Here is a 16,584-nt window from a genome sequence, read left to right as displayed (position 1 = left end):
TGGGGTTTCTCTTTGTTTTTGTTATTGTCTCTTTTGCTGTGCAGAAGCTCTTTAATTTGATGTAGTCCTAGCTGTTTATCTTTGCCTTCACTATCACTGCTTTGGGTGATGTGTCTGTAAAGATGTCTTTGATGTGAATATCACGTAGTGTTTCGCCTATATTTTCTTCTATGTATTTTATGGTTTCAGGTCTTATGTCTAGTTCTTTAATCCTCAATTGACATTTTAATAAGTATATACTTATTAAAAACAAAAAACAAGAGAATAGGAAGCTCTGAATTCTTATTCTATCAAAAAAGTCTTTGCTATGGTTTCAAGCATAAAACACAGTAAGGTCAACATCCACACTCTGAAAATAGCAGTAATATAGAAATCATAGAAGGTTGCCTTCAAAGTCACTTGGAATAATTGTTAGAAAATTGACAATGGATATAATAGCAAAACACTGATATTTACCCAGTTATACACAAAAAAGATTTCAAAGATAAAATCTTAACATTTAAATATTTAGATTATCCACTACTTACGTAAAAGCAGGACTCTCATCATTAACATTTTGGATGTTTATAGTGATGGTGCCAACACATGACTCCAGAGACAGGTTCTGTCTGTTTCTTACAGCAACCACTATCTGGAAATGCTAAAATAAATAAGAAAAGACAGATTATGGGTTTCTTTGAAAGTTTAATACAATTTCCCTTTACATAAAAAAAGTTTTAAAAATAAAATTGAAAAGAACTTTCATAGTTTGCAAGCATAAGAATATAGAACCATTCCCAAAATACCTTGAAGTCATTTGTTGAGAGGAATATTTTTTGTATTCTAATACAGATTTCTGCAGTTAATGCTACCTAGCAATTGTTATGAAACTTTGAGCATATTTTTAAACATTGGTTTTGAATGCTATGTTTAAGACAACAAAGCATATTAAATGTATTGAAATACCAAATTAAAAGAGTAACTTAAATTTCGCCATTTAAGGAAAAAAATGCCACTAAAAATTATCTTACTTTTGGAAAAATTTGAAAAATCATGAGTATTATAGAAATCTCAAAAAGAGTTATTAAAATTGACATGCAAAGATGATATTCCAATGTCTCAACCAGTTAAAAAATCTGGTCAGTTAAATAATAAAGTTTGGTGAAGGAAAAAATAATTTCATTTTTGCTTTATTTCCTTTTTAATTGATAAGTAGACCATATATACTGAAGATCACAAGGAATTAAAATGTGGCTTAGCCAATGACAGGTTATCAGTGAATTATTACTCAGTATATTATTACTCAGAAAAAAAAAAGGCAAGGGGGAGTTATTTAAAATGAAAAAATTATCTTCAAAGTTGTCAAATTTCCCTTTTGACAGCTTTTTTTAAAAAATTGATACCCCATGACTATTTAGCTATTCTGAACAAACAAGCAATTCATTTATTTATTCATTCTCAATACATACCTTTGGTACCAAATACTAATATTTAAATGAGCAGCATGGTTTTTGCCTATCCATTGCTTATAGCAGAGTATATAGTAAGCACCAGGGATAATAGCAATAGTTTTTCAGAAGAGACAAGTCATTGATGGTAGCAGTATAGAAGTGAGGAAGTCATACTAAAGTTATTATGTAATAAAAACCATTTATCATAACTCCATAAAATTCTCATTAAAAACAGCCCCCTATGACCATAGCTAGCCTAATATCCATAATATAAAATCCTCAACAAAATTTTAGCAAACTCAGTTCAACTATATATTGAAAGAATAATACACCATGATCAAGTGAGACTTATTCTAGGGATGCAAGCATAGTTTAACCTCAATAAATGTGATACACCACATTAACAAAATGGAAGATAAAAATCATGATCTCTCAGCAGATGCAGAAAAAGCATTTGACAAAATCCAACATATATTGATGATGAAAAAAAAAATCATTAAAGTAGGTTTAGAGGGAACATTCCTCAGTATAATAAAGGCTATGTTATGACAAGCCCATAGGTAACATAATGGACAGTATAAAATTGAAAATTTTTCATGTATGATGAGAAAGAAGGTAAGGATGCCCACATCACACTTCATTGGTGATCCAAGTTCAGTTAAGTAAGTACAAGAAATAAAAGCTCACTCGCCAGGAGTTGGAGCCCAGAGGGAGATCCAGCCACCGCCAGCACAGACTGAGGGTGCAGGGGAGCATGGTCCCAGACATGCCACATTCAAAATAGGGAACTTCGCATTCAGACCTCACCAAAACTGTGTGGAACTGAGAAAAGGCTGTCCCCACAGTCAGAGGTGAGCGGAAACCCCTCATAAGCAAGGCCCCTCAACTCCCCAGGAGTTGGAACCCAGAAGGTGATCCAGCCACCACTGGGGCAGACATAGGGTGCAGGGGAGTGTCTCCCAGATGCACCACCTTTAAGACAGGGAGTTTTGAGTCCAGACCTCGCCAAAACTATGTGGAACTGAGGAAGGGCTGTCCCCACAGTCAGAGCTTCCAACATCCCAGAAGGAGCTCACCAAAGAGATGCTGTCCAGTACCAGTGACACAGTTTCCCAATGCATAGGACAAATCAGAAAACAAGCAGCAGGGAGAAGAAAAACTACAAGCAACCAAGCAAGTCCTCAGGGAAAGGACACACCACCAAAAGAAAATCAACCACCAGACTGCAATAACAGTGACTTGGGAGAAATTCTGAGCTTTCCCACAAGACAATTTAAAATTTCCATGATTAAAAAACTGGAAGAAGTCAAAAATGATATGGGAAAAATAATCAATGATCAGAAGAATGAAATTGAGTCCCTAAAGAGGGAAGTGAAAGAAATACAGGAGATCAAAGGATTAATGGAGGAGCTGAAGAACTCTGGGAAAAGCATGAAAGCAGAATAGATGAAATAGAAGAACACGTAAGTACTCTCAAAGACACAGAAATAAAAAGAACCAAAACAGAAGTACAAAGGAAAAAAAAAAAAAAAGAAAGACTTCGGGAACTATCTGATTCCATGAGGAAAGGAAATATAAAAGTCATAGGAATCCCAGAAGGAAAGGAGAGAGACATAGGAACAGAGAAAATATTCAAGGAGATAATTGAAGAGAACTCCCCAAACATGAAGAAGGAGCTGAAAATAGACATACCAGAAGCAAGGAAAACACCAAACTTCCACGATAAAAGGAAAAATACAGCAAAACACATAATAGTAAAGCTTCCAAGAATCCACGATGAGGAAAAATAATGAAACTGACAGATAACGTACAAAGGAAAAACAATCAGGCTGACATCAGACTTCTCCGAAGAAACACTATGGGCAAGGAGAGAGTGGAGGGATGTAGTCTACAAACTCCAAGACAACAAATGCCAACCAAGAATACTTTACCCCACAAAGCTTTCCTTCCTCTATGAAGAAAGAATGAGGACCTTCCCAAACAAACAGAAACTCCAGAATTTCATTACAAATAAACCCCCACTCCAAAAAATACTACAAGGAGTCCTAAAACCAGAACCAACAGAAAGATGAATAAGAACAAAATAAAACAAAAAATAAAACCACAGAAAAGACAAACAAAATGGAAAATACAGAAGCCAACGTATCAATATTAACTCTACATGTAAATGGTCTAAACTCCGCAATAAAAAGACACAGAGTCACAAGCTGGATCAAGAAACAAAACCCAAACTTTTGCTGTCTCCAAGAAACACATTTAACCACAAAAGATAAAAATAGACTGAAAGTAAAAGGATGGAAAACAATCTTACAAGCAAATGAACCTAAAAAGAAAGCAAGAACAGCTATACTTATATCAGATAAAACAGATTTCAATCTCAAAAAGACCCAGATGGTCACTACATTATGATCAAGGGGACAATACATCAAGAAGACATAACACTCATTAACATATACTCACCAAATGAGGGAGCACCAAAATATATCAGACAACTATTATCATCTCTGAAAACAGACATCATAGAAAATGCATATGTGTAGTAGGAGACATCAACATACCACTATCAACAATGGATAAATCAATGAGACAAAAAATAAGTAAGGACACTAAAGCTCTAAATAAAGATCTAGACGTCTTGGGCTTAACAGACATCTATAGAACACTACATCCCAAAAAATCTGAGTTCACATTTTTCTCAAGTTCACACAGATCATTATCCAGGATTGATCACATACTGGGACACAAGACAAACATCAACAGATACACTAAGACTGAAATCATAGCAACCATCTTCTCTGACCATGAAGGCATCAAACTAGAAATAAACCATAAAAAGAAGGCAAGGAACCCTCCGACCTCATGGAGATTGAAATCCATACTACTGGAAGACCACTGGACTAACAAGGAGATCAAAGAAGAATTTAAAAAATACTTTGAGCTGAACAAGAAGGAAAACACCAATTTCCTAAATGTATGGGATGCAGCAAAATAAGTAATAAGGGAAAAATATATATCAGTACAGGCTCACATCAAGAAACAAGAAAGAACTCAAAGAAACCCAATCTCACATCTCAAAGAACTAGAAAAATAACAAAAAAAACCCTAAAACCAGTAAAATACAGGAAATAATAAAAAAAAACAAAAAGCAGAAATAAATGAAATAGAAACTAAAAAAAAAAAAAAAATCCAAAAGATCAATGAAACCAAAAGTTGGTTCTTTGAAAAAATAAATAAAATAGACAAACCCCTAGCCAGACTCACAAAGGAAAAAATGGGAGAAAACACAAGTAAATAGGATCACAAATGAAAAAGGAGAAATCACAACAGACACAGCAGAAATCAAAAGAATAATCAGAAACTATGAACAGTTATATGCAAACAAGTTCAACAATCCAGAAGATGTGGACAAATTCCTACAACTTCACAATCACTCAAACTAGATAAAGAAGAAATAGAACACCTAAACAGCCAAATTACAAGGAGTAAAATTGAAATGGTAATCAAAACCCTCCCCAAAAGACCAGAGGGATTTACAAATGAATTCTACCAAACATTCAGAAAGGGGAAATGCAAATAGCCAACAGGCATATGAAAAAAATGTTCAACATCACTTGGAATCAGGGAAATGCAAATCAAAACTACAATGGGATACCATCTTACACCAGTGAGAATGGCACATATTAAAAAAACTAGCAACAACAAATGTTGGCGAGGATGTGGAGGAAAAGGAACTCTCCTGCATTGCTGGAGGGAGTGCAAACTGGTCCAATCACTATGGAGAGCTGTGTGGAGGTTCCTTAATCTACTAAAGATGGAGCTTCCATATGATCCAGCAATTCCACTCCTAGGTATTTACCCAAAGGACTCAGAAACATTAATTCAAAAGGGCACTTGCACCCCTGTGTTTATTGCAGCACTATTTACAATAGGTAAACTATGAAAACAACCAAAATTCCAAAAATAGATGACTGGATCAAGAAGATGTGGTACATATACACAACGGAATATTACTCAGCAATCAAAATAGATAAACTCATGCAATTTGCAGCCACATAGATAGAGCTAGAAGGGATCATGCTCAGCAAATGCCAGAAAGAAAAAGAAAAATACTGGATGATCTCACTCATAGCAGGAATTTAGAAAACCTAAATAAGGGACCAGGAAAAAGACTAATCATAATAAAGTAAAAATCAAAAACAACAAGAAACTATAAACCAGGGATACACTACAGGGGAGATAGAAGGGAGTAGGATCAAAACAAGGGTGGTGGAAATTGTACGGAGACTATAACCAAGATGAAAATGGATATATTGTGCAAAAATGAAAAATGATGTAAGAAATATATAAAATAAAAAAAACGTAGAATTAAAAAAAGAAATAAAAGATATCCAAATTGGAAAAGAGGGGGCAAAAAGATTATTATTAGCAGGTGGCATATTATATATAAACAACTATAAAGACTCCAAAACTTGAACTATTCATTATACAAAAAATCAATTGTGTTTCTTTTTTAAAAGATTTATTTATTCATGCACAAAAGAACTGGGGTATAGGCCAGAGGTGCAGGGGGTGAGAGCATTCACCAGAGACAGAGTGGGGAACAGAACAGGAAGACTGACTGAAATACACTTCTGATGGGAGCAGTGGTGAGTCAGGAGAGGTCTGCTGCACCATGTGGGTAGCTCCCTGGCCAGGGATTGAACTTGTGCTGCAGTGGCTGTGGATAGCTTCATAGATTGTGTCTTAACCTCTTGTGCCACCAGGGAGGCCCAATATGTTTCTATACACTAATAAAAAGTTATCCAAAAGAGAAATTTTTTTAAAAGTCCCATTTATAATTTAATCAAAAAGAAGAAAATACCTACAAATCTATTTAATCAAGAAAGTGAAATGTCTGTATACGGAAAGCTATAAAACACTGATAAAAGAAATTCAATGAAACCTGAATATAAGGAACAATAGGCCATGCAAATGGATTGGAAAAATTAATATTGTTAAAATGTTTGTACCACATAAAGTCATCTAGAGATTGAATGTAATCCCTATCAACTTTCAATGGACTTTTTTTACACAAGTAGAAAATATAAAGCTAAAATTTATAAAGAACCACAAAAGATCCCAAATAGCCAAAGCAATTTGGAGAAAGAAGAAAAATTTAGACTACTTTGCATTTCCTGATTTCAAATTAAATTATAAAGTTATAGTAATCAAAATGTTATGGTAGTGACAAAAACAATCAGACATAAACACCAATCAAATACCTAGAAATAAACCCACTTATAGATAGTCAACAAATTTATGGCAAAAGGGCCAAGAATATACAATGGGGTAAGAGCAATCTTATCAATAAATGGTGATGAAAAAAAGGAAATAAGTATTTAGCAACAAAGTTAAGTAAATCTAGGAGTATCATACATATGATATATAAAATACATATGATGTGAAAATACAAAATGTACAGAGAAAAAATTGTTACTGAAGTACTTAAAATTTTCTAAATTAATCCTCCAGATTTATTATTATTATCCAGATCTGTGGATAATAAAGATGCTAATACTCTTTAGAACAAATTATAAATTCAATGCAATTAAAATCAAAATGTTAATGACACTTTTTACATGAAATTAATTCTGAGTGTTATGTGAAAGAGTAAAGTAATACAAAAACAAAAAATAGAGCTACTTTGTTTCAAAATTAATGGTAAACAAAAAAGTTGGGTATATAAGAGATGGTGCTAAATAATATCAGAATGAAAATTAATATTGTAAGTCAGAAATCAGTTATCTGGAGCAACAGTTGTTGCTTTTTATTTTTTCACTCAGTCTTACTGAGTGAGAAAATTCCTGGACAAACTCATTGTCATTTCGGTTTAGGCAAAGTTTCAAATATTCTTATTAAAAATACTGACTTCTTTCTTATTTAAGGACATTTATTGTTTTAGTGTTGTGGTTTTAATGTTATTCTCACCTTAGGATTCATTTCATAGTCCAAAAGTGGTTCATTGGTTTTAGAAATGACACCTTTATGTGAATCCAAAGCAAAGTAGGTAGTGGCATTAGCTGAAGAATTTAAAATCAAAAACTTAAAAAAAAAACACAAGGTTAATATATTATTGAAAATGTGATTTTTAAAATAATTGTTAATCAAAATCTAAGCTAAAATTAATTTTGTGAAGACAGGTCCCAGAAAACAAAAGTTATAAATTCTTTCAGTTTCAGACTACAAAAAAATCTGAAATTTCATTTTTTCACATTTTCAAATGTAATTTTTCCAAATGTTTTAATAATTAAATATTCTAACACTTTTGATAAATAGCTATTATTGGATTCATAATTAACTTTTAGTGTTGCATTTACAGATTCTTCTATATAAAAAAAAGTGATTCGCTTCCCTCTCATATATTCAGGAAGTGTATCTAAAGCAGGCACATGAAGAGAATTATTTGAGGAGCCATTTTATTTCATCTTTATATTTATTTTCTGTATGGCACAACAGAACACTGCTTTAGACAAAAATATTTTTATGAGCATTAGTGTGTTATTGTCCATTGTTTTCCCCACATACTTATAATTAGGCTCAGTTTCAAGGTGATTATTAAAGATTTTTTAAACAGATTTAATGATAATATTGTATTTTTAAAACTTTACATTCAGTTTCTGGTCATAAGAAACAGTAAAAACAAGGGAGACATGATATCAAATGCTATTTCCAAAAAGAGTTCACAACCATTTTCATGGGCATAATAACTGATTTTGTTTCTTGCCTATTTGGCTTATGTTAAACTAAAATCCAGTAAATATTCTAATGGAAAAACATACTTTTCTTTGTTTCTCTCATTATTATTACATAGATGCCATTCTTCCACATATTGCACATATCTTGTCCTAATACACACCCTACACACATGTAACACTCACCACACTATCATTTAATCCTACCTTTCCACACACAGAATTTCTGATAAATCAGAAAATACATTTTTTGTGTTTTCTTCCATTTTCAGTTTAAAATTCACATGTGCAAGGAAAAATGAAGTTTAGAGTGCCAATCAATGCCTCACTATAATCAGATCAACAGGAAAAATTATAGACAGACTAAATTCTCCAGTGAGCTGATCCTCTAAACTTTAGTTTCACTCATGTCTCAAATTATGTTTATGAGCCTGTTAGAATACAGATTAACAAATGGGGGGAAAAAACCAACTTAATTTTTCTCTGGAGATTTAGAATGAAGCCATAATATCTAAGGCAGAACTTCCCAATGTATTATTATGCTTTACAATGTATTATTATATAATAAAGAAATCAAATTTTTCTTACAAATATACTCAGTATGTAGGCCATATGAACCATTTACAATATGAACCATTTATAATTTCTGAGAAAATGCAAACTGATGAATTATCTTGTATTTCTTTTGCCTCTTAATCTGTAGCCATTTTTGTCAGTTATTAATTCTCTATTCTTTATTAATTATTATTGGTCAATATTTGGAAAAGATATGTCTTTTTTAAATTATGTGCATAAAAAATAAAACATGGCTGAACTGGGGTGAATAACAACTAATGAAACATGAAAGGGTATTCTGTTCCCTATATATTTCATCAGCTAAATGTAAGTAAGTATAAGCTCTGGTTTTTTAAAGTGGTTTCAGAACATTTCAGAAGGTCCATTCCTTTTATTTTCAAGTTACAATCATTTTTAATTTGTTACCGTTTTCAAAGATTTGAGTTATTTCTCTCACTTCGATAACTACCATCAGATATGAAGAGTACTTTAATTCAAAGCCTGATGAAATAATTTTTGTTCATCAAAAATTTGAGCACTATCATTTTGGGAAAAAATAGTTGATAAAACACTTACTTCAACTTCTTGAGCTGGATCTGGATCTCTTGCAAGAATCATATATATAAAAGCAGATGCAGGAACATTTTCAGGAACAGATATTGAAATGCCTAAACAATTTTATAAACCATGAAAAACAGGAAATATTGTATCATAATGTAGACAATGTAGTCCTTCAAAAGCTTTGATTTGACTAGTCTTAGAAATATATGGTCCAATTTTTGTGTGAAAGGACCTTGTTTATTTTGAACGTTTTCTTTCAAAATGAACGTGGGTAAGCAAATTCCCAACTTTAGTGTTTTGCCTTAGTTAATTAACACAACTAGATAGTTAATGCAATAAGTGAATTGAATATATATGTGTCATTGTCACCTGAAATTTATGTCAGTACTCAGTTTTGAGGAACCTAACAGACACCGACAAAATTATTTTTCTATTTTTATTAGAAAATGATAGTTTCTTTCTGCCAACCCTGTCTCAAGGACTATAAATCCACGTGATGGAAAAGAGGGCATCTTGATCTTGATGCTGCCCTTGCAGTTTATGCTGGTTCAGTCAAGTCTGCAAGAGAAATCAGGTCAGAATGACCTCTTTGTGATCCATGTTTTTCTTTATAAACCGTTCTATAACTGAGGGAGGCCAAAAGGATATTACAAAGAACATCAGTTAAATTGTCACAAAATGATGCAAGAGATAATGTCATGAACATCAATTCTTTTTTTTTTAAAGATTTATTTATTGATTGATTGATTGACTTATACATACATACAAGCACTGGGTACAGTCAGAAGCGCAGGAGGGTGAGAGAATTCACCAGAGCCAGAGCAGGGAGCAGAGCAGGCAGAAGGACCAAAGTACACTGCTGAGGGGAGCAGCGGGCGGCAGGCGAGGTCTTCACGCCATGTGGGACCCTCCTCTGGTGGCGGGGGAGCAGCCGGTGATCGAACGGGCCCTGCAGAGGCTGCGGGCAGCTTCAACCCAGCACTCAACCGCTGCGCCACCAGGGAGGCCCAACATCAATTCTTTAAGCTAATCCCTTGCAAATGCCTACATTTGCAATGAGACTTTTCTTTCTTAGTTTGAACATGATCCCTTTAACATAATTGAACAGATCCCTTTAATGTAAATTGTTAATTCACATAAATTTATGTTACTTATACCAGAAGGTATGCTTTGGTTCGAATTAAGAAGTGTGTGTGTGTGTGTGTGTGTTTTGGAATTTTTGTGTTTCCAAAAGAATGATGTTACTTAAAAATAGAGAGGAGATAGTACTGGTAGAAGCAAATAGAGAACAATAATGGAAAAGAATTAAGAAAAAAATAATTTAACGACATTTTCCTTATTCAATTTGTCCTCACTTTATTTTCCTCTTCATTATCTCTAAGTTACTGGACAATTAGTCTTAATAGAATTAAGGTGACCAAATTCTTTGGAGTGCTATAAAAGTGATAGTAGGAGAGAAGTACATTCAAGCGCACCTCAAAAAGTGGAAAAATCTCAAGAAAATTTAATACTGCAATCTGAAGGAACTAGAAAAAGAACAAATAACCCAAAACTAAATAGAAGGAAGGAAATAATAAAAATTAAAGTAGAAATAAATGAAATAGAATATAAAAGTAAAAATGAAATGTTCAAAAAAATAAAAACACAATCCAAAAGATTAGCGAAACCAAAAGTTGATTCTTTGAAAAAAAAATGAACAAAATTGACAAACCTATGGTTAGATTCACTGAGAGAAAACCCAAACAAAAGTAATCAGAAATGAGAGATAAAATTGCAACAGCGGTTACAGAAACACAGAGGAATATGAGAACCAGCTGTGAATGTCTCCATGCAAACACATTGAACACCCTAGAAGAAATGGACAAATTATAGATACATATATATATAACTCTCCAAGACTGAATCAGAATGAAATAATCAGCTTAAGCAGTCCAGTTATAAGAACAAATATTATAAGACCAATAAAAAAATTGGTTGGTTATTCAAAATTTGATTTTATAAATGTCAATTTATTTATATATTAAACAACACTTTTTTTTTTCCCCATAAATTTTAAGACTTGGTCAATTTAGTAGGTGAATTTATATTTTGTTGCTTAAATTTTCATATATTTGACAGTTTTACAGGACTCTCTTATTTCATATATCTCTCTTAACTTGTATGTTATGATAAAATAATTTTGTAGTTATCCCTGTCCCTAATTTGCCATACAAAGAAATGATCATTTGAAATTTAAATTATACCAACTCTACTATTTTTTTCTTTTGAGGAATATATCCCTCACTTTATCCAGTTTTTTTATCTGCATCTCTTTTATGATACTAAAAAAAAAAACCTGTGATCTATAATTCCAAGTTTTATATTAAAAGTATTTTACTCTAACATTGTTTCATGAATGTTACCAATAAAAATTGACATTTAATATACCTGCTCCTGTTGAAAAACTCGAGTCACAGACAATAGGATCATCTACATTCTCCACAAAAACTGTAAACATGTATGTGCTTGTGTTATTTCCATTATCTCTGGCCTCAACTTCCAAAGAGTATGTTTTAAGATTGTTTGGGTCGTTGAGATTCAAGGGTTGAAGAAGCGTGATTATGCCTGTGACTAATGAAAATAAATAAAATGAAGTAAAATTACCAAACTCAAATAATTAAACATATCATAATTCATATTAATGATGTTTTAAATCACTTGTTTTTAGTGAATGAAAGTGATATTTGCAAATTCTAGATTCTCTGAAATATTTCTTTAAAAATTTCTACTTGCTTTATGCCTACATTTAAAATATTATTAAATATCAAAAATGATTTCATCATAAATTCTTCCAAGTCTGTAATCCATTTATAATTTACCAAGCATATGAGCATACTTATTTTAAAAATTACCAGACACATACCATTCTATTTGATTTTCATTGCAATGGTAAAATTATTAATGCATTTGAGCCTGAAAACACTAGCCAAATCTTATTGAAATCCTAATTATGTATTGCTTCTGACAACCAGCTTAAATTAATCTACTTGTGTAGAAAGATGGGCTATGAGCTCAAGAGTCCAACAGCAAAAATTAAGAAGATGGAGATTACTGTTCATCCCTGATGTCAAGGGAGATTCTTAGTCAACTGGGAGGGTGCAACCATTTTATTTCTTAGTAGCAACTGGACCTGAAACTGCTCTCCCCATCTCTAGATCCTCTTTCAACTTCTCTGACTCCTAGAATAGGTGTGTGTGTTCAGTCTTGTTATGAAAAGCCTCAGATTCTACAAGACACCTACACTTTCAAAGTCAGAGACTTTCATGGATTTTCAGTAACATCAAGAACTAACATGAGTTTTAAGTCTGTCTTCATCAGTTCAGCACCTGCTTGTTGTGATCCATTCTTAAGTGCTTCTTCTTTATATCTATCTGCCTTTCTGGGTTCCTGCCTTAAGGATGCCAAGGTCCAGCCTCAAATTCAGAGAAAATACCCTTACAAAAACTGTGTATCTTGCTCTCACAGTTATGTTTTTAATCATTATGTTTCTCTGTTTGAACAATGACCAATTAAATGAAATACCATGAAAGACCAAACAGTATTTCAGAGGAGTAATCCTGTCCACATGGGCAGAAGGCAGAAATCTATCCATAATAAAATATTCAAAGTCTAATCAATCAGGGTAATTTTCAGTTGCCACAAGTGAAATTAAGGAATAAATATAACTTAATGGGCCTATAGTCTCCAAAAATTTTACAAAAGAATTTGTATTGATTCCTGTGAAAGATAATATTTATAGAAATAAGGTACTGTAATACCTATTATTCATAAAAATGTGATTTTAACAAAAAAGAAAAATAGCAATAGCAAAATGCCACATAATTTAGCTATGTTTTGTTCTCCATGTTTAATTTAATTTTTAAGTATTTTACTTTAATTGAAGTAACATTGGTTTACAGCACTATTGTGATTTAGGAATTCATGCCTCTCCATATGTGTATTACCACAACACAACCATAGTCCTCCACCATAGTGGATGGTAGTTTGACTAGCCCAAGTTCTAAAGGAAATACAGTGAATAAAGTAGTGAATATTTAACCAGAGTAGACTACAACTGCTTATTTAAAACTTACAAGAATCTAAGCCAAACATTTCCTGCTGAGTCTTAAAGGAATAAGTGATGCTGTCATTTTCATCTTGGTCTGTTGCCTTTACTCTTGTTATAATTTCTCCAACAGGCTTTTTATCAGTCACATTAATAGAATTCAGGGGAAATGGCCTAGATTTAAAAAAAAATGGTGGTGAAAGTATGTTGCAAATGCAAATTTGTGTGCACATATCTGCTAAGTTATGAAAACCTGCAAAGAAACTTTTAGATTTTTGCTATCACCCCTCTTGTCAAGAATTTGAGTTCCAAAGAATTCAATGTTGAGAAAATAATTTTTTGGCATAAAGTTCCTTAATTTTTTGTACAAACATAAATTTTTAATCATTTAGCCTCTGGCATCATGCCAGACATCAAAGAAATCATGACATCAAAGAAGTAAAAACTGAAAAACAAAATGAAATAGCATACTTCTGTTATTCCAAATATTAAATGCATAGAATAGTTGGCAGTCGAATATAAAAAGCTAAATATGTTCATTTTCATCCTGTTATCTGTTGTCTTGTTATCTGGTATGATGAAATGCTGTCCAGAGTCATAATGTATTCAAGAAAGCTGTCAGGATTTTTTTATGTAAATTTATTGCTTACCTATTTAAATCATAATAATGTCCAACTAATTTTCTATTTCTTATGTATTTCTTATTCAGCTTTCCATTCAAACATGAGACATTTATTGATAACCTGTAGTGTGTCATTCCACTTTATGCACACATGAATAAGCCTGCTCCTGTTCTTTAGGAACTCACTGCTGTGTAGAACACAGATATAAATAACTATAAAGTTATGTGATAAATACTATAACTTTACTACAGGTTTAAAGAGAAGGAAAGGCTAAACCTAAAACTGGCAGAGAGTGTCAAGGATGTCTCAAAGGAATACAATCAAAGGAAAGGGAGGTGAGAAAGTGATACCATTCCTGTGAGCAACCTCTTGACCACAACCATCCAAAGTAGTTTCTCTTTTACAGTGTGATTTTTTCCTTTATACGCTAATGTCTGTTTCACTAATTGTAATTTAACATACTATTTCTCAAGAGATGAAAAAAAAGTTATTTGATATTGTCTACAGTATTTAATATTCTACCAAATAAAACCAATGAGTTAATATATATTGAATGCAACAGGAAATTGTTCCAAAGAGTTGGTGATACTTCTATTTCAAATGAAGGTGGACCGTTAGAGTAATTACCCCCTCCCCCACAAAAAAGAGATTAACTGATCTCCAAATTTGGTTTGTTGTTCGGATAACTTAAATTAGAGAGAATCTGGGAACTCAAACAATGATTTACTCTCTTTAGTCATTTGCAGGTGATAACTATGATAGCAATAATAGGAAAGTAATATGAAAACTACTATTTTCCTATTTTTCTCTTCACCAATCTAAGATGTATTTGCTTTTCTTTATTGATGGTAATATATTTGATTACTATATTTTGAAGTATGGGAAAACATTTAACAGACATTCATAATGTGCAAATGGTTTTTGAAAGTTACAATTATACCTCAGAGATGAAAGTTAAAATACTTCAAACTGTGTTTTAAAATGTACACTTATATAACTATTTTGTATTTACTATAACAATAACTTTACCAAAACTTTTGAGAAATAAAACAAAAGGAAAAATGACACATCAAAATGCACCTAACAAGTTGGTCCTGTCTATTTTTGCTTCCCAGTATTTTGTAATAAATATTTTACTTTTTATCATTATATGTATTAATTATAGATATAGATCACATTTTTAATATAATACCATACAATATTTCCTATGTAGCAAAATAATCTTTACTGGTAAATTATTATATATATGAAAACAGTTCAGTTTGTCATTTTCCCATGGTTATAACTTAAATACATATGCTTACTCAAATTGAGGCTTCTCATCATTTATGTTTCTAATTGTGATAATGAGTGTCCCTTGACAGAACAGGCCTTTTGTATCTGTTGCTCTCAGTGCAAGTTGAAAAACCTGGAAAAGAGTTTTAAGAACTTTACAAGTTGTAATTTTGGTAATACATAGGTATTTCTAAAATATGTCTCCGGTTCAGTTTATTTTTGCTTGTTTCCTCCAATTAGCCATAACTTTTTATTTTCCTTCTATACATAAAACATAAATATTAGTGCTTTATTAATTAACAGGATTAGTTATAATTTTCAAAATAGCTTCATTTTATAAGCCATTACATTTTACTAAAATGACTTTGTTGTTTGACTGTATGCTTACTTATAGATGATGTGAGCAAAAAATAAAAAAAGTAAATTTCAGATTTGATCATAAACCAAAAAGCATTGCACTGAAACAATTCACAAAGAAGGCTGTGAATTTGTAGGGTTTTGAGGCAACCCTACAAAACACGGTGTTGGATTACTCTTTGGGATAAAAGAGAGGAAGTAACTGCTGAATAATTAAGAATGTCATCAGATCTCAAATATCTTCCTCAACAGTCTGTCACATATCTCACCCTTTATTCATACATATCAGCAAGTGTCTTTGTGGAAAAGAAAACACTAATAAAAAAAAAAAGAAAATACTCTCGAGGCAGTAAGATACCTACTCTAAATTTTTCTTAAGTAAATATTCTGCGTTTATAATGTAAAAGCATCCAAGCTGAGTGAAGAGTTGAAAATGATGATATCAAATTTGAAACTCTTGAGTGGGTCTCAACATATCAAACATCATAATGAATTGATTAGTCATGTAGTTGAAAAGCAAGTAGGTCTTAGCAGAAGTTGGTTGAATGTATAAATCAAGGGTCAGAAATATGATGTGTAACCGCTTAATATGTAACTCATGTGCATAATCTCCTTTTATTCCACCTAATTTTAACCTTGTATTGTAGTCCTCACAATCAATTGCTTAAAAGAGCTATGCCATTGGTTTTTCCATCATCCTATTGAAATTGAAATAGAATTCACTATAGTTCTTCAATAATTTATGTTCTCTTAGGCTAGAAAGTTAAGACCACTTTCAGTTACTGAAGTTCTTTCTCCTAAATATCTATTCAGCAGGAAATTCTCTATGTTTTTCTATAAACTCATGCATTTTCCTCCTTTTTTCTATTTTCTAAAACATTTTGTTGTAATTATACATATAAAATATTTCTAAAAATGGAAATATTACAATAATAAAATAATCATAATTATTTTATTTCTCAAATTGT

General features: G+C 32.0%; 1 protein-coding gene across 1 annotated transcript in view; it reads right to left on the bottom strand.

Moving 5' to 3' along the window:
* Nucleotides 1-16,584, bottom strand: part of LOC311168907 (cadherin-related family member 4-like) — a gene marked incomplete at both ends in the record, with an annotated part of 76,873 nt that overhangs the window by 45,022 nt on the left and 15,267 nt on the right. Inside the window, 5 exons of the mRNA XM_084230611.1 lie at nucleotides 528-640; nucleotides 9,293-9,384; nucleotides 11,705-11,887; nucleotides 13,390-13,535; nucleotides 15,289-15,392. Of these exons, the coding sequence (XP_084086737.1) occupies nucleotides 528-640; nucleotides 9,293-9,384; nucleotides 11,705-11,887; nucleotides 13,390-13,535; nucleotides 15,289-15,392 (638 nt within the window). The remainder of the gene's footprint in view (nucleotides 1-527; nucleotides 641-9,292; nucleotides 9,385-11,704; nucleotides 11,888-13,389; nucleotides 13,536-15,288; nucleotides 15,393-16,584) is intronic.

Source organism: Talpa europaea (assembly GCF_964194135.1).
Source record: "Talpa europaea genome assembly, chromosome: 3".
NCBI lineage: Eukaryota > Metazoa > Chordata > Mammalia > Eulipotyphla > Talpidae > Talpa > Talpa europaea.
Note: the sequence above shows the minus strand (reverse complement) of the source record. Positions and strands in the feature narration are given on the sequence as shown.